Here is a 23889-nt window from a genome sequence, read left to right as displayed (position 1 = left end):
GGCCTTTTATTTCCACTTTGGTGCTACACTTAATATTTTAGCATCCTACCCTTATTCTTGATAACCATCTGGATCCTTCTGGGCATCGAATTGGCAAGTTCGGTAAAGTTGGTGGCGTCCATTGTCACCCACATCTTCTTCAGCTCTTCCTTCAGGACAAGGATGCTTGTTGGTCGCGACTTTTTCAGCTTGTTTTTCATCTAGTTCCAGACATTTTCAATGGGGTTTAGGTCAGGATAATTACCTGGCAACTCCTAAACACTAATGTTATGGTCAGAAAGGAACTTTTTTACTGCCTTGGACCTGTGAGAAGGAGGACCATCATGCATGAAGTGGTCACACTCATGAATATCCCAGAAAGTGAGTATGTGATCCCTCAACACCTGAATATAGTTACTTGCTTTCATTGTCACATTTGTGGTGAGAAAGTAGAGTCCACCCCTGCCCTTCTTCAGTGAGCTGTCTGAGCTCAGTGAGGGAGGTGGCCCTGTACGCTGCTCCTCAGCACCCCTTTTTATACTTCTCCAGTTAACTTTAGCACCCTTTAATTTGTCTTCCACTGCTCAAGATGGGGCATACCAACCTTACTAGGAAGAGAAGAGCATGGCCCTTGCTCTGTTAGAGCAGGTAATCTGAAGGTGCTAAGGATGGCCATCTACACCTCAAGAAAGCCACTGCTGCCCTCCCTCCTGGTACTCTGTTCCACCAAGAAAGCCGGGCTCTGGGGCACCAAGGAAGACTTCTACACGCACTGACAAGGTCTTATGATGAGAAGTACAACCAGACTCATCCATTACAGCCATTGGACTAAAGAAAAAGCATCCAGAACTACTGAAAAACCTCTCTGTCAGAACCATTCAACATCGGCTCCAAAAAGACCTTAAGTTACCTGCTAGACGTGCTGCCAAGAGGCCGCTGCTCATGGAGTCCATGAAGAAAAGACTAGCATTATACAAGAAATACAAGGACTGGACACCACAGCAGTGGCAGAATGTCATGTTCATTGATGAAAGAACCTTCAGGCTGGTTAGGGGAGGCTCCAAGATCGTCTGTCAACCAAGCGATGTGTCAAGATACAACCTGTGGTACATGGTCAAGACAGTAAAACATCCAGACAGTGTAATGGTGTGGAGTGACTTTAGTGGAAAAAAGGGCAGGGGTGGACTCTACTTTCTCACCACAAATGTGACAATGAAAGCAAGTAATTATATTGAGGTTTTGAGGGATCACATGCTCACTTTCTGGGACATTCATGAGTGTGACCGCTTAATGTGTGATGGTGTCCAAGGCAGTGAAAAAGTTCCTTTCTGACCATAACATTAATGTTTTGGAGTTGCCAGGTAACTACACTGACCTAAACCCCACTGAAAATGCCTGCAACCAGATGAAAAACAAGCTGAAATAGTCACAACCCACAAGCATCCTTGTCTTGAAGGAGCTGAAGAAGATGTGGGTGACAATGGAGGCCACCAACTTTACCAAACTTGCCAATTTGATGCCCAGAAGGATCCAGATGATTATCAAGAATAAGGGTAGGATGCCAAAATATTAAGTGTGGCCCCAAAGTGGAAATAAAAGGCCTGTAAGTACTACTTTTGATTCTTATTGTCCTAAAATCCTAAATGTCAACATTTTTTTTTTGCGGCCACTGTGTATACATATATATATATATATATATATATATATATGCAAAGTAGACCACTTGGAAAAAGAAACTAATGAAGCAGAGCGCTTTCGTATATTACATCTTCAGTGCAACAAGTACATAGTGATAGGAATACATAGACAATATATACATGATACAAAGGAACCAGGACAGTTTGAATAAGCGTACCGACCAATTACCCCCTAGAGAGCGGAAGGTCATTGTCAATTATCTTACGATGGTCGGGCGACATCAGGTCACAGTCGCCAAGGAGAGCGGAAGGTCATTGTCAATTATCTTACGATGGTCGGGCGACATCAGGTCACAGTCGCCAAAGAGAGCGGAAGGTCATTGTCAATTATCGCCCGACCATCGTAAGATAATTGACAATGACCTTCCGCTCTCTTTGGCGACTGTGACCTGATGTCGCCCGACCATCGTAAGATAATTGACAATGACCTTCCGCTCTCCTTGGCGACTGTGACCTGATGTCGCCCGACCATCGTAAGATAATTGACAATGACCTTCCGCTCTCTAGGGGGTAATTGGTCGGTACGCTTATTCAAACTGTCCTGGTTCCTTTGTATCATGTATATATTGTCTATGTATTCCTGCTTCGTTAGTTTCTTTTTCCAAGTGGTCTACTTTGCATAAGTGAACACACGTACCCGTGTTCTTATTAGCATATATATATATATATATATATATATATATATATATATAAAATTAAATTTGACCACTACTTGTGCAAGAATAAGCTTCTTGTTAAAGGATTCAACCTTTCTAATAGTGGATCTTTGTTCTTCATTAAGTCGGTATAAAAGATTATTGAAGTTCATATTGTATATTACAACATTTTGCCCTTCTTAGAGCATTTTCAAGTACATCAAAATGATAATTGAGACAATATATATATATATCTCACAAGTGAATCGGGGAAGCCTACACTAAACAGTGATGAAAGATCAAAGATCTTATGAGGGGATTATGTCCGTGGTGCTCCGTGGGGTGCTGGGATGACCATTTGTCCACCCAGGGAAGCTAAAGCCACAGAGGTAGTGGCTCCCTGTACATTCATGGTTGGAACCTTCTTTCGAATATGGAAGGCCTCCAGGATCTCCAAACAATGAAAGATGAGTGTGGAGTTAATGATCTTTGTGTTCTCCACCAGGATCTTTCTAGTCAGGGAGGAATTATGTTGATCTTAATAAATTGTAGGTTTCTCCAACTATTTTGTTATATGCTTGTCTGGTGACATATCTTTGTTAATAATTACTCCTAGGTCCTTTTCAGAGCTCACTTTTTTTTTTTTTACTTCCTTTGTACAAACTTTATATTGTCCTGATATTCTTTTTTACTTTTTCCAAACTCTATTATACTACGTTTCTTGATGTTGAAGTTCACTCCCCACTTTTGGCTCCATTCCCAGACTTTGTCCAGGTCTCTCTGTAGTGATCCACAGTCTTTTTCTGTACTTACTTTCTTTAGCAGTTTTACGTCATCTGCAAAGAAGTTCATATAACATTCTGCACCTTCATCCATGTCATTTATATATATAGCAAACATTATCAAGTAAGGTGATGAGATGTACAAGGGGTGAAAGTGGCAGTAGACTGGAAGTGAACATTAAGGGAGAGCGACTGGAGGAAGTGGATAGTTTTAGATACTTGGGTGCAAGTGTAGCAGGAAAAGGTGGAGTGAAGGTGGAGGTAGAATGTAGATTGAGAGAAGCGAGTAAATGCCTTGGTGGATTAAAGAGTGTAATGAGGAATAGACATTTGGGAATGGATGCGAAGAGGAGACTGTATGAAGGAGTGATTGTGCCAATAGCACTGTATGGGGCAGAAACGTGGAACATAAGAGAAGAAGAGAGAAGGAGTTTGAATGTGTTTGAGATGAGGTGTCTGAGAAGTATGGTGGGGGTTACTAGGCTGGATAGAGTGAGAAATGAGGAGGTGAGGAGGAGAACAGGGGTGGAAAAGGAGTTGGGAGATAGGGTTGATGAAAGAATATTAGGATGGTTTGGACACATGGAAAGAATGAGTGAAGACTAGTAAAAGAGGTATGGAAGGCAGATGTGGAGGGAGTGAACATGAGGGGACGTCCTAGGATGAGGTGGATGGATGGGGTGAAAGGGGCTTTGGGGAAGAGGGGAATGTCTGTTGAGGAAGGAAGGGAGAGGACGGAAGACAGAGGTGAGTGGAGAATGGTTGTATATGGATGATGTGATTGCATGAGGAGGAATGGGCAGGGGGGTGGGGTAGTATGTGTGAGTAAATTTTGACGCAGCCCGAAGGGATTTCTCCCCGTCCTCTCCTTATATGCAAGGGGGGACGGAGAGGGGGGGACGGAGAGGGGGGGTCGCCGATTAAATGAAGCGGCCTTGCTGTGGATGTGCTGTGTCTTGCGACACTGCTTCTGACCCAGGGCGGTGGGCAGGGTGCAGGGATGACCCGTCATCCAGGAGGTGCTCAGATGAGAGGGAGGGTGGGAGGGGTGTGGAGTGTATTTAGGGATGAAATGGGTGGGAGTGTTTTTATGCCTTTCCCTTTTTGGCTACCTCCCTTGTAAGGGGGAAAAAGCCTTGGTATATGTATGTATGTAATACTGAACCTTATGTGACTCCACTTATCATTTCTTCCCATGTCAAGTTTCATTTCTCTAAGTACCACCCTCATTTTTCTCCCATGCAAGAAATCTTCCATCCATTTCAATAACTTTCCTTGTACACCTCCTGTTGTTTTGCGTTTTCTTCATAGCTTTTTGTGTAGTACTTTATCAAATGCCTTTTGTAAATCCAAGAAAGCACAATCTCCCCATCCATCCCTTTCTTGCATATCTATTAACCTTGAATAAAAACAAATCAAGTTTGTGGCACATGATCTTACTTGTCTAAAGCCAAATTGTTTTGGATTCAGTATATTGTTTTCTTCCAGATGTTTAGTCCATCTACTTTTGATAACTTTTTCACATATTTTAGCTATTGTGCTTGTAATGGAGACCGGTCTATAATTTGTTGGGTCTTCCTTATCTCCCCCTTTATATATTGGCACAATATTTCCATTTTTCCAATCTTGCAGTACCTTTCCTTCTTTGAGTGAGCAATCTATCATCTTACATATTTTGTCCATTAGTTCTATACATTCTTTTAGTATCCATTTGCAATTCCATCTGGGACGTGTGATTTTCTAACATCAAGGTTTATTATTTGGTCCCTTATTTCTTTCTGTGTCAGAATTATTTCTTTCCTTGGGGGTGATCTCTCTCCCTTTCCTTCACCCAAACTGTGTGTATTTTCATTTGTAAATATGATTTATGAATTGTTTGGCTTGAAGGCCAAGTGCCAGAGCTGGTAGGCCATTCAGAGCTTTCATTGGTAAATGCAGACGTAAAATGTTTGTTCATAATTTTAGCAATTTCTACATATTCTATATATTCCACATTCCCTTGATGCAGTTTCACTATTTCTTGTTTATTTTTTAATTAACCATTTACACATCTATAGAATAATTTAGGTTGGTCCTTACATTTGTCTGTCTTTTTCATAGTTTATTTTTTCTTCTCTGACATATTCATTTCTTAGTTTGATATATATTTGCCGCTTACCCAGTTTTTTCTTTTTTCCATCTTTTCCAAGCCTTGTCTCTTCTATCTTTTGCCTCACTACATTTTTTGTTGTATCAGCATTTAACAGACTTCCTGTTACTCCTTGCAATGAATAAAGGATTAGTTCCAAGATTTTTCACTCCCAGTTTCAACTGGTTTAAAATTTTACTGGTTATAACAATTACTACAGATCCTGTATCAATAAATATTTGAATAGGTCTATTGGATACTTTACCCACAATTATGGGTCCTACAGAAGTCCTTCCAGTTGTTATAATAAATCTAAATATTTCTCTTGTGTTGATGTTCTCTTTTTCATCACTGTCTACACTATAATGTCTGTCACTCCAGGGTTAGCCCTGTAGTGTTGTTTCATTTTATGTGTGGGGGTTCTCTTGTTTCTGGGTGAATGTGAAAATTTGACATTCCTCTACAATCCTGTGTTCTATGTCCAACTCAATTGTGATACAAACAGAGAGGTGGGTTTCTACAATGATACTCATCATGGCCTTCATATTTGCAGCTCTTACAAATAATCTCATAATAACACTCATACTGAATGTCCCAATTTCCCACAATTATAGCACTCAAGTCTAGCATTCCTTGAAGTGTTTCTAACTTTATGTTTGGATCCTCTGTTTCAGTAATCACTCTTAGAGTTCCTAGTTTCTTTCTGTTGTTGCATTTCTAATGCCATGACATTTGGACTAATTGCTTTACTTTATTGATAACCTTGTAAAAGATAACCTATCTCCCTTAAGTCCATTGTTTCTTTAAGATCCCTGTATAGCTTTTCTGCAGTTGCCTCATCACTGTTGTATCTAATCCCTATCCCTTGCCCCTCTTTTCCTTGCATAACAGTATCATCTAGATACAATCATTCTCCACTTATCCCTATCTCCTCATTTCTCCTTTCCTTGCTCAACAGAAATTCCCCTCTTGCTCAATGCCCCCTTCATCCCATCCATCCATCTCATCCTCAGTTGTCCCCTCAAGTTCACTCCATCTCTGCCTTCCACACCTTTTACTAATCTTTCATCACTCATTCTTTCCATGTGTCCAAACCATCCCAATAATCTTTCATCAGCCCTATCTACCATCTCCTTTTCCATTCCCACTCTCCTCCTCACCTCATTTCTCACTTTATCTAACCTAGCAACCCTCCCATACTTTTCTGACATTTCATTTCAAACATATTTAAATTTTTCCTCTCTGCCATTCTTAAATTCCAAGTCTCTGCCCCATACATACTAATCTTTCATCATTCATTCTTTCCATTTGTCCAAACCATCCCAATAATCTTTCATCAGCCCTATCTGCCATCTCCTTTTCCATTCCCACTCTCCTCCTCACCTCCTCATTTCTCATTTTATCTAACCTAGCAACCTTCCCATACTTTCCTGACATTTCATTTCAAACTTTTCCTCTCTGCCTCTCTTAAATTCCAAGTCTCTGCCCCATACATACATGCATATATACAAAGGGATTTCTTCCCATCTTCTCTTGTTCTGCATGTGGGAAAGGAAAAGGGGGCCACCAATTAAGTGAAGCAACCTAGCTGTGAATGTGCTGTGTCTTGCAGCATTGCTTCTGACCCAGGGCAGTGGACAGGATATAGGGACGACCCGTCATCCATAAAGAGCTAAGATGAGAGGGAGAAAGGGTGGTGGATGGGAATGGAATGGGTGGAAGTAGGTATGTACCTTTGACTTGGCTACCTCCCTTAAAAGGGGGAAAAGCTCTTGGTATGTAGATAGATAGCATATATATAAATATATATGAGTGCCTCCATGCCCAAAGAAGGTCAAGTAGTTCCCAGCCTGGCAGATAAGCCATATGAGGAGACACTAAAAGCACTACATCTGCCAACTTTGAAAGATCAAAGAGAAAGAGGTGATAGATAACAGTATTCAGGTCACTAAAGGGGATAGATTGCACTGACAGAAGAGATCTCCTGATCAGAGCCCTTTCATGCCTAAGTGCTACCCCGGGGCAGTTCTAAGTTACACCCTCCCTCCCTCTCATCACCACTTCCCATCTCCAACATTCCTATTATAGCTATTGGCTTGCAAATTAATTGAACAGGTTTTAATTTTTTTGTTATTTAATGTCCCTATTGCAGAATTGATAAGGGAAAAATATTTCATATTCTGTTGATTCTAATGCAAAATTCGTATATTGTGGTAAAATATTCAGGGCTCCTTTGACCCTTTTTTATTATAATTATTTTGTCAGCCTTGTGGGCGGCATGTCCAGACTAGAATTGCTGCCCCTTAAATGTGCCAATCCAGGGCATATGCAACCCCCCCCCCCAATGTGAGGTCCCTGCTCCTAATTAAAGATGAGTTTTAAGAAGTCATGAGAACAAACTGAGAAAGACCACATGTCTAAAGGATGTGAAGAAATACATTCTCTATATACAGATTGACCTCTCAGACGTTAATTAGCTGTGTTTGCTGTGTTTTCGGTGTTTTTGGTGCTGTTGTTTAGTGCTGTGCAATCACTATGCCACCCAAAAACCCCTCCAAATCAAAGGATTATTCACATCAACAGACACCGTTACCCCCCTTTTAGTCCGTTAATGAGAGGTCAATCTGTAGATACATAAATACTAGGAATAGCTTGAAAGGTGATATACCCAAAGGTGGAACAATACATGAATACAAATCTAAGTATGATAATTGGAAAATAAAATATAATCCAAGTTGGAGCTATATGAATTTGAACATAGGTATGACAAATTGGAAAGTAAGAGACAGGAGACCTCAAATATTTCTCCTTTCCTGTATACTATAGTTGGGTAAATACAGACCATATACAAAGAAACTTGCTCACCACTAATTAGTCTATAAAGAAACTGCAATCTCCAGTGTTTAATGGATATTCTCAAGTTTTCTAAACAATTCTCCAATATCTCAAACTTAGTAATGGCCATTCAATGAAATGATCTAAGGACATGAAATAACATAATATATCTAAACATGGAGTATTCCCAACACATCTACACTTACCACATGTATAAAGCTTTGTGATATGATCCCATGAATTAAACATTTCAGGAAGTAAAGTGGGTGAGGAAGTATATATGAGAAATAAGTTGATGCAGCCCAAAGGGATTTCTCTCCATCTTCTCCTTTTCTGCATGAGGAGACAGAGAGGGAGGGTCACCGATTTAATGAAGTGCCCTTGTTGTGGATGTGCTGTGTCTTGAGACACTGCTCCTGACCCAGGGCAGTGGACAAGATGCAGGGATGACCTGTCATCCAGGAGGTGTCAAGATAAGAGGGAGGGAAGAGGGCAGAGGGGAGTGGAGTATGTTGGGAATGGAATGGGTGGTAGTGGTTTCTATGCCTTTGTTTTTTGGCTACCTCCCGTGTAAGGGGGAAAAAGCCTTTAGTATATGTATGTATGTAGGAAGCAAATTCACATGGCAATAGGTATTTCGGCATCATATGTGATTCACCATGGTCTTGGATCATGTGCTGGACTTGTGATCGACAGCCATTTCCCTCCCGGATGAGAGCTCAGAGCTCATATATGACCGATCTATGGGTAATACTGTGACCTTACACACACACACTCCCCACCCAAGAGAATTGGAGTAACGACTTGCAGCGCAGCAATACTGAAATTATTTCAGTCCCAGGTGGGATTCAAACCCAGACCACCGTAGTGGCGGCCACAAATGCTACCAAGCGTCGTCAAGTCACACGTGTGTACGTGTATACGTATGTATATGTATGTATGTATATATATATATATATATATATATATATATATATATATATATATATATATATATATATATATATATCTTATCTAAATCAAACTCACCTGTATATTAAGTTCAGAGGCCATCAAGCTGTGTCCATTTGGTGGTCATCACATTTAAATGCTCCTGGGTGCCTTTGTCTTTCTATAGAGCCCAAGCTCAGGCACACTAAGCAAGCTTGATTGAGCCCCTGGTTTTACCAAGGTGGCCCACAAGTCATATGACATGTCAAATGAAACTCATATTCAAATGCAAAAGATTGAAATGGCATAGAAAATAGGTTGATTCTAGAGAACTCAGCCTTCTCATGAACAAAGACTCATAGAGACTTGCCCAAGTAACCGAACCTACTCCAAGGAATCGTTGCCATCTGCATAAGAGCCAGTGGCAAGACTGTACTATAGCTGTCTAGCCTCCAACTCTTCGGATTGTTGTTGTTCCCTAGAATGTCTGTCTGAACAGTCCCATCTCCCCAAGGAAAGCCATGTCCATGATTGTGTATAATGCAGTCTTCCATTATGTGTTGAATAGTATGGGGTGAAGTGTTACATCCTGGATAGTTGTCCACAATGCGGTCATCCAGTCTCTTCTGGTAACTTAGAAGGGTTGGGTGGTGGCCACACCACAGTCTGGCCAGGTGGACTCTGTCCTTTCAACGGGAGAGATGGTTCAGAGGGATGGATATCAGGGGGTCTGGCATGCAGCAATGTGTTGTGAGTGATATGACTATGAATATGTTTCTGGAGGCCAGTATTAGATGGTTTTGGAGGAAGAGAAGAGAGTATTTGTGTGTGATATACATATTTGGGTGTTTTTTTTATGTTTCTTGGTGTGTGTGGGTGTTCTGTTGTGTAGTGTAGCAGGTGTGCTGTGTTTGTGGAGACTGCAACAAGTGTTTGTGTGCCTCTCATGTCAAGGTATCCTCGACTTTGAGGACTTTTGTTTCATAGTGTAGATGGTCTGTCGGTGTTGTATTTGTGCAGCCTGTAATTGTTTTTAGGGCTTTGTTTTGTATGGTCTGAAGGGTGTTGAGGTTTGTCTCACTGAGATTAGGTGCCTATGCAGAATTCGCATAATTCATCACTGAGCATAAGCATTGTTAGTTTCTTTGGTATGTCCAAATGTTGTTCCTGTGATTGATTTAAGTGCATTAAGTCTATGTGTGTATTTATTTTTTATGTTTGTGATGTGCTGTTTGAACGACATGGATGTATCATATGTTACACCAAGAATTTTTGGTGTGTGTATGTGTTGTTGATATAGAGATGAGGTATGTATTTCTGTTCTTTTGTCCAGTTGGTGAGAAGTGTTGCTGTAGATTCGGCTGGTGCTATTTTAAGTCCGTTTGTAATGAACTATGTGTTGAGTGTATCAAGGTATGGCTGTATTATTTCTGCAGCTTTGTCTGTGTTACAATGTGTACATGTGATTGTTATGTCATCTCCATAGGAAGAGATTTGTATTTCTGAGGTCTCTGGTGTGGGCATATTATCCATGTATAGATTAAAGAGTGTGGGGGATAGAACTGAGCCTTGTGGTACTCTATTCAATGTTTCTGGTGTGCAATGATTGGCCATTATATGACACATAAGCATTCCTGCCTGCCAGATAATTGGCCAGCCATCTTTTGAAGTTATTGTGCACATCTGTGTTATATATTTTGTTTGTTAGATTGTGGCAGGGGATAGCATCAAAAGCTTTACTAATGTCTAATGTTATGAGAAGTGTTCTGTGATGGGGCCTATCTGAATTAATGCCATTTAAAATTCTTTGCATAAGGTTTATCAGAAGAGTGTTTGTAGAGTGCAGTGGCCTAAAACCGTGTTGTGATTCAGCAAGGGGAATATTTGGTGTGATGAGGAAGTATGAGGTGTTCTATGACTTTGGAGGGGGTGCAGAGAAGTGTGATGTTGGCATTGTTGGGTCTTTATTGGGTTTTGGGATGGTGATTATTTTCCCATGCTTCCAGATGTCGGGTATAGTGTTGTGTGAATAGCTGTAGTGTGCCAGCATCCTCATATATCCACTCATGCCTCATGATGCCTACAAAGGCATCATCATTTGGACGAGGTTAAATCAATTACAGGAACAACATTTGGACCAAACAAAGAAACTATTACTTCAGTATACAAACAATGCATGCACTCAGTGATGAATCATGTGAGCCCCACATCCCTTAATCTCACTAAGACACACATCACCCTACAGACCATACATAGCAGACCAAATACAAACATTAAACACTGTGATTACTAATAAAATACATGAACAGAAAACACAAAATTGGCCAAATTTTGTCAATACGCTTGATCACAAAACAAACACCAACAAATTGTACAAAACACTCAACAGCATTACACTATCCAACAGTAATACAACACGCTCTCACGCAGCAATAACCACAACAACAGATAATTTACCCTCAAACAGATAACAAGCAAGCACACTCATAAATCATTTTGCACAGACAAGCCATCTCACTTCTCACCCTGACAACTGATGCACCATTCGACATAAGAAAAACTTTTCCAGACTCAGACTATACACCCTTCATAGGCAGTCAGACAAAAAAAAAACATAATACATAGCCTCAAGGACTCATCTGCCTGTGACCCTGACAACATAAGTAACATCCACTTAAAACTCTTGGGGTTGGGGGGGGGGGTCCCCACAATGCAGACACTGCCAAACCAAATCTACAGCCATACTTCTCACCAATTAGACTGTGGAACACAAATACATACCACGCCTCTATATCAACAATATGCTCATACCACATACCCCCATGATTCTTGGGGTAACATATAATACATCCATGTCATTCAAGCAACACATTGCAAACATAAAAACTAAATGCACACCTAGACTTACACACTTATCCTCTTCAATATGAGTCAAATTCTTGCACACAGTATTGGATGCCTAATGTACAATGCATCACACTAGTTGTGTTATAAAATACAAAGTCACTGCTGTATTATTTGTTCTCTTTCACTCTGAGTAATAATAAACACAGAAAACATGATCAAACCAGTTCATAGAATTTGGGGGGCACTCAGCTACAACTACAAAATAAATATAATCAAGACGCCAATGCCAACATCCTCATATACCCACTCACACCTCATGATGCCTACGAAGGCGTCATCGTATGGAAGAGGTTAAATAAATTACAGGAACATTTGGACAAAACAGAGAAAACTACTACTACAGTATACAAACAAAGTATACACTCAGTGATGAATTATGTGAGCCCCACATGGGCCCCCCTAACCTCACTAAGACACACATTGCCTTACAGACCATACAAAACAAAACCTTAAAGACAATTACAGGTTGCACAAATACAACACCTACAGACCATCTACATCATGAAATGAAAATTCTCAAAGTCAAAAATCACCTTGACATGAGAGGCACACAAACACTTGATGCATCCTCCACAAACACAGCACATCCACTACACTACATAACAGAATGCCCACACACACCAAGAGACATCAAAACAACACCTAAATACCTATATCACACACAAACACTATCTTTTCTTTCTCCACAACCACCAGGAGCATATCCATAATCATATCACACATTCCTCCATCAACTAACTGAAAGATGATACATTGCTGCATGCCAGACCCCCTGATATCCATCCCTCTGAAACCTCTCTCCCCCCAAAAAGACTAAGTCCACTTGGCCAGACTGCAGTGTGGCCACCATCCAGCCTTTCTAAGTTACCAGAAAAGGCTGGATGACCACATCGCCAATAACTGTCCAGGATGCAACACTTCAACCCATACTGGAAGAGTGTATTGTACACAATCATACATGCCAACAACATGATATACACTCTATAAAGGATTTGTGGGAAAACCCTATTCCAGGTGTGGTGTTGCTCAGGGAGATGGGATTGCTCAATCAGTCTAGGGAACAACAACAATAACAAAGACTGACATACAGACTAGTAGTCAAAATTGCCACTATGTAAAGGTTAGCTCCCTCTATAGAGGAGGCTGTGGACATCAAGTGACAAAGAAAATATCATCACATAAACAAATTAAAAAGAAATATTACATCATTGCATAATACGTAAGATGATAGAAATATAATTCCAGGTATTTTCAATTTTTTCCATGTTGTTTTCATCATTTTCCTGACAAGTAGTAAGATGACTTGGCATTACTAATGTTTAAACACTAGTTTAGTCTTGGAGTTTATATAAAATGCAAAAGATTTTCATATGCACTTCACTATCACTCATCCTTGGGAGAGAATATTTTCCAGATGCACAATTCCAGGTACTGTGGCACATCCTCTTCGTGGCACAACAAATTTCCAAACCATCTTTCACAGTACTACCCATCCAGGTGAATGCATAAGAAGATAATTATTTATATAATCCTGTTTTGCACATAACAAATACATATATTTAAATATCATCACTGAAAGGATCAAAAGACAATTCTAACAAATAATCTAATTACACAATAGACATGTCATTGTGAATGGAATTCTACAATTATTCTTGTGCTTAATGAATTACCTAGAAGTTTTACATTAATTGATTAGTTCTGGATTACTATTTTTAAAATGGCATGATCTGCAAATCATTCATAATAAATAAAATGATCTAATATACATAGCTACACAAAACTATTTTCATGTAAACCAGAATATGAAATCAAATTCATACATGGTGATAACAAGGTATTTTCACATATATAATAGAGTAAAATAGTTACTGCTGCTCATAATCTGTACAGGCCACACCACAAATTGCAAATCTTTTGCTAGTATATATTGTGTGTCCTTTCAGTTCAGCTGTTCTTTCACAGCAGTGAAACAGACTACAAGGACCAAGTTTACACAAGGGTCCATTGACCATGGTGATGCATTGTATCTGTATGGATTTTGTTCTGTTGAAAGATTTCAGGCAAGTTATACAGTTTATGGAGAGGACCATGACTATTTGAAATACTTCTGCCCCATACAAAAAAGTGACCATGAAACATTTGAATTACAGTTGGCAGATAGGGAAATGGAGCTAAGGAACAAATCACAAAGAGAAGGTAGACTCAAATCTGAGAATCAGATTTCTCAGGCTTGAAGAAATTCTTTGGAGAAGCTGACTGGGAGGATTTCATGAATACTTCAGGAACTATGAAAAAAGGTCAATCTTTTTTTACATTTATATCACAGGAATGAGATAACATGTGCCAAAGATTAGTGGAAGGAAGAATCAGAAAAATGACTGGTTCAATAACAGTTGTGAGATCACTAAAAAAGCCAGGGTGTAAATGAAAAAGAAAAATCAATAAATAATGATAAATAAATAAACTAATGAAAATAAAGGAAGCTTACAAACAAGCTTGAAATGAATACGAGTTAAAATATTCAAATGGATGAAATTTTTCCAGAGGGGCAGGTGCATGAGGATGGTAATAAAGGATAAGATCTCAAGATGTTGAGCAGTGAACATCAGAGTTCAACAAACTTCAGTACTAGCACCTATAATGTTTCCTATGTCAATGACATAATGAAAGGTACAACAAGCTATGTGAACATGAGGAATATTGCAAAAATCATGAGAACAGTAAAGCATAAGGAGGACTGTCAGCTGTTGCAAACAAGATCTAGACACTATATTTGCATTGAACCAAGAATGGAAAATTAATCTCAATACCGAAAAATCTGTAATACTAAAAATGGGCAATAGCTAGAAAAGAAAAATAAATTAAACTGTTCCTTGGGAAATGAATCCATTTCAAAGGCAAAAGAGGAGAAAATTTGGGGAGCATTGATAAAAGACAACCAGTCACTGGACAGACATATCAGTAAGCTTGTGGAAAAGATATACAGACTGCTGCAATAAATTCAAATAATTTTTCACTATATGGATGAAGAGATTATGAAAATACTCCTTGAAACCTTTATCCATCCATGACTTGAATACACAATAGTGATATGGTCCCCACACAGATTGAAAGATATAAGCAAAATTGAGAGGATGCTAAGCGCAGTAGCCAAACTGGTTTCCAGCATGGCAGATAAGCCATATGTGAAGAAACTAAAAGCATTAGAGCTGCCAACATTGCAAGATCAACAAGATATACATGACTCGATTACAGGGTTCAGGTCACTAAATGTGATAGGCTATATATGGACCAAGTGGCTTATTCTCCCTTATAAGGGAGATAGCCAGATATGCACCCACCCCTAACCCATCCCATAGCCAATTGTTTCCCTTTCATCTTAGCTCCTAGTGTAGATTTTTGTATAGTATTTTCTAGCATGTTTGTAAGATTCTTTTGTTTTATTGCTTCTTCTTTTCCTCCATTTTCCCCAAACCACATCCCTGCCATTTTTTGCAATCTCACGCCTTTTTGTAAACCAGTCCTGTTTCTGCTTCTTCCACTAATCCAGTGGTTCCCAAACTATTACCTGATGCCCCCTTTTTGCTTCCAGTAGACCTGCATGCCCCGACTCCCTCTTTATTCATGTGAAATGATTCTTGCATTTATTTCTTAGCATTGTTCAGGAAAACAGATTTCTGTTTGTATTAAATTTTAATAATGAAAGACACTCGAACAAATAATACTACATTCCAGAGACATTTTTCTAAGTAACTAAAAATGAAACATTTGGTTCAAAGGGAGCAAAAAAAAGTTTGAACATTAGCAAATTGTGGTTGGTATCGGTGATATGTCCAAAACATGTAAGGAGAACTAGCTTAATAGAAAATGGGTTGGAGTGACTGCTATAATTATACTTTGCATATATGTAATGGCAGATATTTGTTCTTTGAATGATTTTATTCTAATTAAACAAATATTTTGGAGCAGATGACTTCATCCCCCCTTGTATCCTCCTCACGCCACCCTAGGGGACGTCACCCTAGTTTGGGAACCACTGCACTAATCTTTGGCAAATGGTTGTAAATCCCTACAAAGATTTCCCATTTACTCCTTATTCCCATAGTATTCATGAATTCCTCCCAGTTTGCTTATTCAAAGAATTTTTTCAACCCTAATATGTTTTCCCAAAATTAAGCTTCCCTTGCCTATATGATTAATTTCTTGGATGTATTTCTTCATCCTCCAGCAGAAATTCCATTGTTACATAGTAATTTTTTCCTATGGGGCAAAGGTAATTCAAGGTGCTGATAATGCCTGGCTCTTTGGTTAGTAGTAGATTTAATCTTGTGTGAATGTTCTCTTCTTACCCAGGTCACCCTTTACCCATTGGGTCACTCTAGTCTCCATTGCTATACTAATAGGGTATTTCCCCAGAAATATGCTGTCACTTGCTTCCCTTTCCTCCCAGTTGACCTCACTCCAATTAAAATATCCAATAAGGACTAAATTGCTACTTGTATGTGTGTGTATTTACCTAGTTGTATTCTATGGGAAGGGGAGCTATGCTTGTAGTGACCCATCTTTGCATCTTGCAACATCTAGTTTGTTCTTAAATTCATGTATGGCATTTGCGCACACTATTGTTTTGCCCAATTTATTTGTTCCAGTGTGTGGAAAGACTTTTTTTTTTTTTTTTTTTTTTTTTTTTTTTAAGATCTCTTCAGTAACTGTCCTTTTTTAATTTCTTTTAATGCCCCCTTGTTTTTCTTCTATCCCAATTTTATAAGTCTTCTCTATCAAGGACTTCCATGTCTTTCATAATTCTGTAAATGGCTGACAGATCACCTCTTTCTCTTCTTAGTTCCAGGGTTGGTAGTTCCACTTTAGACAATCTTTGCTCATATGTCAGTTTTGAAAATGTCGCAGCCATCTTTGTCGTTGCTCTTTGGATTATATTTTCCTTATATTTTTTTTTATACTGAGTGTCTATAGTGTCATTATGTACTCCAATCTTGGTTTTATCAGTGTGACTAGTATTTTCTTTATTATTTCCTCATCCAAGTAATTAAAAGACAACTTTATTGATTTTAACAAATTGTAGTTTTCTCCAACTATTTTGTTTATCTGCTTGTTTGGGGACATGTCTTTGTGATGTGTGTATTTACCTAGTTGTATTTTGCAGAAGACTTATACTCGTAGTGACCTGCAGTTGTATCTTTCCGCATCCAGTTCTTTCTTAAAATCATGTATAGTTTTAGCACTCACTGTTTTCTCTTTCAATTTATTCCATGTATCTATTACTCTGTGTGGAAAGCTGTTCTTTTTCAAATCTCTTCTGTAACTGTCCTTCTTAAGTTTCTTCTCATGTCCTCTTGTGTTTCTTCTGTCCCATTTAAGTAGATCATCCCTATCAAGGATTTCCATCCCTTTCATAATTCTGTAGATGGTTATCAAATTGCCTCTTTCTCTTCTTTGCTCCAGAGTTAGTAAGTTTAGTTTGTCCAATCTTTGTTCGTATGTCAACTTGCTAAGTGTTAGTGCCATCATTGTCAATGCTCATTGAATACTTTCTTGTTTCTTTATGTTTTTTATTGCACTGGGTGTCTATAGCGAAGCTGCATATTCTAATTTTGGTCTTATCAGTGTAACTAGTATTCTCTATACCATTTCCTCATCCAAGTAGGTTTCTCCAACTATTTTGTTTAACATGTTTGTCTGGTGTCATGTCATTTGAGATAATTACTTCTGAATTTACTTTTGTAACTTCCTTTGTTCCAATTTTGTATTGACCAGATATTCTATTTTTACTTTTTCCAACTTCCATTATACTACATTTCTTAATGTTGAAATTCACTTCATTCTTTTTACTCCATTTCCAGACTTTGTCCAGGTCTTTTTGAAAAGATTTGCAATCTTCTTCTTTCCTTACTCTCTTCAATAGTTTCACATCATCTGCAAAGAAGTTTATATAACATTCAATTCCTTCATCCATGTCGTTTATATAAACAGCAAACATTATCGGAGCCAACACGGAGCCTTGGGGGACTCCACTTAACATGTTTACCCAATTTGAGTTCTTTTCTCTAAGTACCACTCTCATTTTTCTTCCTTTCAAGAAGTCTTTCATCCATTCCAATAATTTTCCCTGTATTCCACCTATTGTTTCAATTTTTCTTAGTAGTTTTTTGTGTGGTACTTTGTCAAAAGCCTTTTGTAGGTCCAGGAAGGCACAGTCTGCCCAGCCATCTCTTTCTTGTATTATATCTACCAATCTTGAGTAAAAGCATATTAAGTTTGTAGTACATGATCTTCCACTTCTAAATCCAAATTGGTTGGGGTTTAGTATTTTGTTCTCTTCCAAGTGTTTAGTCCATTTATTTTTGATAACTCTTTCGCATATTTTTGCAATTGTGCTTGTAAGGGATACCGGTCTATAATTTGTTGGATTTTCTTTATTTCCTCCCTTATATATTGGTACAATATTAGCATTTTTCCAGTGTGTATTTACCAAGGTGTATCTTATAGGAAAGGGAGCTACATTCGTGGTGTCTCTTTGTATCTTGCAGTATCTAGTTTGCTCTTAAATTCAGGTCACCTCTTTCTCTTTTTTGTTCCAGAGTGGGTAATTCCAGTTTTGACAATCTCTTCTCATATGACAGTTTTGAAAGTGTTGGGGCCATCTTCGTAATTGCTCTTTAGATTCTTTCAGTTTTCTTTATGTTTGTATTTACCTAGTTGTATTATACAGGAAGGGAGCTATGCTTGTGGTGACCCGTCTTTGTATCTTTCAGCATCAAGTCTTTTCTTAAATTCTTTAATAGTGTTTGCACACACTGTTTCTTTGTCTAATTTCTTCCAAGTATCTATTACTCTTGTGGAAAGCTATTTTTCTAGATCTTTTCTGTAATTATCTTTTTTTTAGTTTCTTTTTGTGTCCTCTTGTTTTTCCATTGTCCAGTTTCAATAAATCAATCTTATCTAAGATTTCCATTCCTTTCATAATTCTATAGATAGTTAGTAGGTCTTACAGGGAAGGGAGCTATGCTCATAGTGCCCCATCTTTGTATCTCACAGTATCTAGTTTGTTCTTAAATTTGTGTTTAGTTTTTGCACACACTATTGTTTTATCTAGTTTGTTCCTGATATCCACCACTCTGTATGGAAAACAATTTCTTTTTTTTTCAGGTCTTTTCTATAACTATCCTTTTTGAGTTTTTCTTTATGTCCCCTTGTGTTTTTCTTATCCCAATTTAGTAAGTCCTCTCTATCAAGGACTTCTGTACCTTTCATGATTCTGTAAATAGTCAGCAGGTTGCCTCTTTCTCTTCTTTGTTCCAAAGTCGGTAATTTCAATTTAGCCAGCCTCTCCTCATGTGCATTTATGTTTTATGAAGCATATCAAAAGTTGTGCATTAACATGAAGTTAGTCCTTGACCCTCTTTATGTACTTATGTATTGTAGAGAATATCATCTTATTGTCAAATAGGACCTTTGCCTCTTTGTATCAAGTCCCATCACTGATATACAGGAGTATTTTCTCATGTTTTACATAATGGAAGTAAGAAAGGACAAAGATGTATAAAGGATAGGACTGTGTGGGGTTCAGATGGATATGTGGGGGAGGTATGTATAAGATATGAGCAGCAGTAACTGTTCAATGAAATATTGTCTTACCTTCACATTGAACTCCCACTCGACCACTGCCCCACACATAGTCTTTACCTGTAAATGATAACAAGAATAACATTATATGATGCAGATGATGACAATAATAATCATTAAAAATAATAACAGTAAGAGTAACAACACTACTGTACATACATGCACCAATAGGCCCTTTCCCTCTTTAACAAATCCACAAAATCACAATACAGTAGTCAACATATACATCCCCACCTCCCAAACATCCCCAATAGTTCCCAACAACTTCAGGCCCATTCTCAACCAACTCAACACCATACCCAATCTTATCCTGGGTGGCAACTTCAACACCAAGTCTGGTACAACACATTCAACAACTTCAACAACAACTTCAACACCAAGCCTGGTACATCAACAACCTTAACATGGACAGAGGGTTTGAATAACAGATATAGCTTGATTCACTAACAATAATGAATAACACCTTAACATACATTTATATCCCCCACAACTTGCAAGGGAGTTGTCAGAGTGTAAGATCCCTGTAAATTGGATCAATGTCAAGGAAATGTGCTACTTGCCCATATATGCACATGAAAAAATTAATGTACACAAATTAATATGCAATGTAAAAAACATGATGAAACAAGTAGAGTACTAAATAACCAATACACACAGAAATAATATACAGTTTGTCCAGTAACAGATCTAGGGTGGACTGGGCAATCATTAATAGGACAGTTGTCCAGTGGTGATGGGGTTGGTGGGGGGAGTTGATCAATGGGGGTGGATGTTCAGGACTGTTTTCTGGATACCCTTACCAATTACACTTCACAGACATCACTCTAAAACTACTAAATTCATATTTGTCCTTTTTGCCTTTGTATAATGGAACTACATAAGCATTCTCCAGCCCACTTGCACAATTCACTTCCTTAGCCACACATCAACAATCTCAACAACCAATTCACTATAACTGTTCCTACATTCATCAGACACTCCATGTGACACCTATCTAAACCAGATGCCTTACCAGCTTTCATCACTTTCAATACTCTCTGTTTCTTATCTTTTCCTATCATTATCTTTTCCCATCACTTTAATTTTCCTGACATCTCTAAGTGCCATGATCAAATCTTCTTGAATTTGCTCCACACTCAACAAATTGTTGGCCCTTTCCTGTCTGTCACTCTTTACTTTTTCCTCTCTTCCTGACTCACCCCTCACTCTTCTCACTTCCTTCCAAAACATATTTCTATTCTTTCAAATTTGTCTGTCAAACACCTACACAACTTTAAATAATTTTGCCCCTCTCACCTTGCCTTTTGTTTCTATTATCTTCCTCCTATACTTTTCATATGCTTCCCTACTTTATAACCAATCTCCATGTGTTCACTTTTTTCTTTTCTACCATCACTTTCACATCTTCATCCCAATCACTGCTTCTCCATATATCCTCATACCATCTCTGCATCTGAGCACTTCCTTGAAACAAAACCATACTTCCTCTACTATTTCTTTTATACTTCACTACCTCCCACACTACTCTAACCTTCTGTCACTTTTATTTTCATCTCTTCGTTTAATTTGCTCACCTTCAGCAATTCTCTACCTCCCCTTTCTTTCCCTTCCACTATGCCTCTATTCAATTCTTTTACCAAATAATGATCAAACAACCCCTTGTTCTTTCCTCTACTCTTTTCCTTCTGCATCTCTCATATGCTTCCTCAGTTCTACTTTACAACCAATCTTCATATTCTTGATTTTCTTCCAACACCATCTTCACCTCTTCATACCACCATTCCTTGCCTCTCTTGTTCCCCCATCGTCCTCATTCTTCATATTGTCTTTGCACAACTGGACACTTCCTCTCTGAAACATACCCATTCTTCCTCTAATCCTGTTTCTCTTCTATCCTTCACTACCTCCCATATTTTTTTCAGGTTCTTTTTTTTTCCATTTAATTTGCTGACCTTCAATACTTCTCTGCCTCCTGCTCTTTTGCTCTCCTTCCACTTTACATATATTGTCAATTCCCCTTCTACCAGATAATGATCTGATAATCTACTGCTCTCTTCCCAAAATACATTTACATCCCAAACCCTTCCAATGCTCCCTTTGGGTATCACTACAAAGTCCATAAACATTCTTTTGACCACCTTCCCCTTTACCACTCTGTCACATATATATGTCTGCCTGTCTTTTTTAAATACTGTGCTTAATCTCATCAACTCCCTTTTCATGTACACCTCTCCATTAGCTCTTACCATCCTGTACCTCCTTGTTACTCCATTCCCTGGCAGTGATATATCCCAACATCACGTTTACATTAATCTCAAACCTCTCAACATTTATATATATATATATATATATATATATATATATATATATATATATATATATATATATACACACACACACACATAAATTAGATAAGGCAACAGTGTGTGCAAACACTATTCAAGAATTTAAGAACAAACTTGATGCTAAAAGATACAAAGACAGGTCACTACAAGCATAGCTCTCTTCCCGTATAATAAAACAAGGTAAATACATATCTCTTCTTCATGAACTACAAGGATCATATGTATTCACAAATCCTATATATCTTATCTCAATTTCACCTTTGCTCACATTATTCTTGAAGACACTTCCCTCCACTCCAGCATGCACTTAACTATCTCATCATTTCCCAGCAGTGCCATTCTTTCATTTGCCTACTCTTAACTCCTGACACCCTACCTACCATGCTCCTAAACTCTCACTTTTCTTTCATTTCAATGACATTCAATGCTAACACATTAATTTTTCTTTTCACATAATACAAATCTATCCATTTTATTCTCATCTGTACCACATCCACACATATTTAATGACCCAATTGCTAGGATTTTGGTAGGAGCCTTCCTCCAAGACCCTTCCTTGCTTTGACTTTTCGTCAGGAAAAGAATACATAGAGAGATACCTACTCCCCTCACTTTGACCCATTTAGTCACTTTCTACAAATGCATGGGATCACAGTGTCAGCATTCTTCTTCCACCACCACAGGTTGATCAAGAAGAGATAGCAATAAAAGGTGGTAAAGACCAGGTTTAAGGGAGGACAACAATCGTACAAAATTATCATCATTCCTCTATATGATTTTTAATTCTAATATAGGCAAATGATATGTGACTGAGGTCCATAGGGGTACCACCAGTCACTAAAATATTAACTGTCTGTTAACATGCAGTCAATAACCTAATGATAATAATACATACATAGATATACCAAGGACTTTTTCCCCCTTACAAGTGAGGTAACCAAAGTCAATAGGCATAATTCCATTCCCACTCATTTTATCCCCACATACTCCACTCCCATTCACCCCCCTCCCTCTTTTCTTGGATCCCCCAGGATGATGGGTCATCCCTGCATCTCGCCTATTTTCCTGGATCAGAAGCAGTGCAGCAAGACACAGCACATCCACAGCAAGGCCCCTTCATTCAATCAGCAACCCTCTCTCTAACCCCTCATGCAGAAAAATAGAAGATGGGGAGAAATCCTTTTGGGTTGTGTCAGATATCATTTACACATAACCACTGCCTAACCAATCCCATCCCCTCACCCACTCCCTTCCATGCATCACAGCATCATCCATATACAACTACTTATCCACTAACCCCTATCTTGTCTTCTCCCTTCCTTCCTCAACAGACATCATCCTCTTTATCAACACCCCTTTTACTCCCATCCATCTCATCCTCGGTCACATACTCCTGTTCACTCCATCCACCACTGCCTTCCACACTTCTTTTACTAATCTTTCTTCACTCATTCTTTCCATGGGTCCAAACCATCCTAATACTCTTTAATCAATCCTATCTCCCAACTCCACCCCCACTCTCCCTCTCACCTCCTCATTTCTCAATCTATCTAGCCTAGTAACTCCTACTATACTTTTCACACATTTGATCTCAAACATGGATGAAGGAGTTGAGTGTTATATGAATTTCTTCGCAGATGACGCAAAAATACTAAAGAAAGTAAGAACAGAGGAGGACTGTGATTCATTACAATCAGACCTGGACAAAATCTGGAAATGGACTCAAAAGTGGGAAGTGAATTTCAATATCAAGAAATGTAGTATAATGGAGTTTGAACAATTAAATACAGATTTTAAAAAAATTATAAAATTGGTGAAGAAGAAATAAAAAAGTGTACTCAGAAAGAGACCTTGGAGTAATAATCAGCAAAGACATGACACCGGATAAACATATAAACAAAATAGTTGGAGAAACCTTCAACCTATTAAGGTCAATGAAAGGGGCATTTGACTATTTGGATGAATAAATTATTAAAAAATATATATATATTAGTTGCATTGATT

The 23889-nt window shown here is 38.4% G+C and overlaps 1 protein-coding gene across 2 annotated transcripts in view; it reads right to left on the bottom strand.

Moving 5' to 3' along the window:
* Pi3K21B (phosphatidylinositol 3-kinase regulatory subunit alpha) overlaps positions 1-23889 on the bottom strand; it is a 686395-nt gene that overhangs the window by 224196 nt on the left and 438310 nt on the right. For both annotated transcript variants that reach the window (XM_076180200.1, XM_076180202.1), the window contains exon 6: positions 19553-19600. In XM_076180200.1, coding sequence (XP_076036315.1) covers positions 19553-19600 — 48 coding nt within the window. The remainder of the gene's footprint in view (positions 1-19552; positions 19601-23889) is intronic.

Source organism: Oratosquilla oratoria, chromosome 44 (assembly GCF_046742065.1).
Source record: "Oratosquilla oratoria isolate Oo_2021 chromosome 44, ASM4674206v1, whole genome shotgun sequence".
In the NCBI taxonomy this organism is placed as follows: Eukaryota; Metazoa; Arthropoda; class Malacostraca; order Stomatopoda; family Squillidae; genus Oratosquilla; species Oratosquilla oratoria.
The sequence above is the reverse complement of the archived record's forward strand: the minus strand, read 5'-3'. Positions and strand labels throughout refer to the sequence as shown.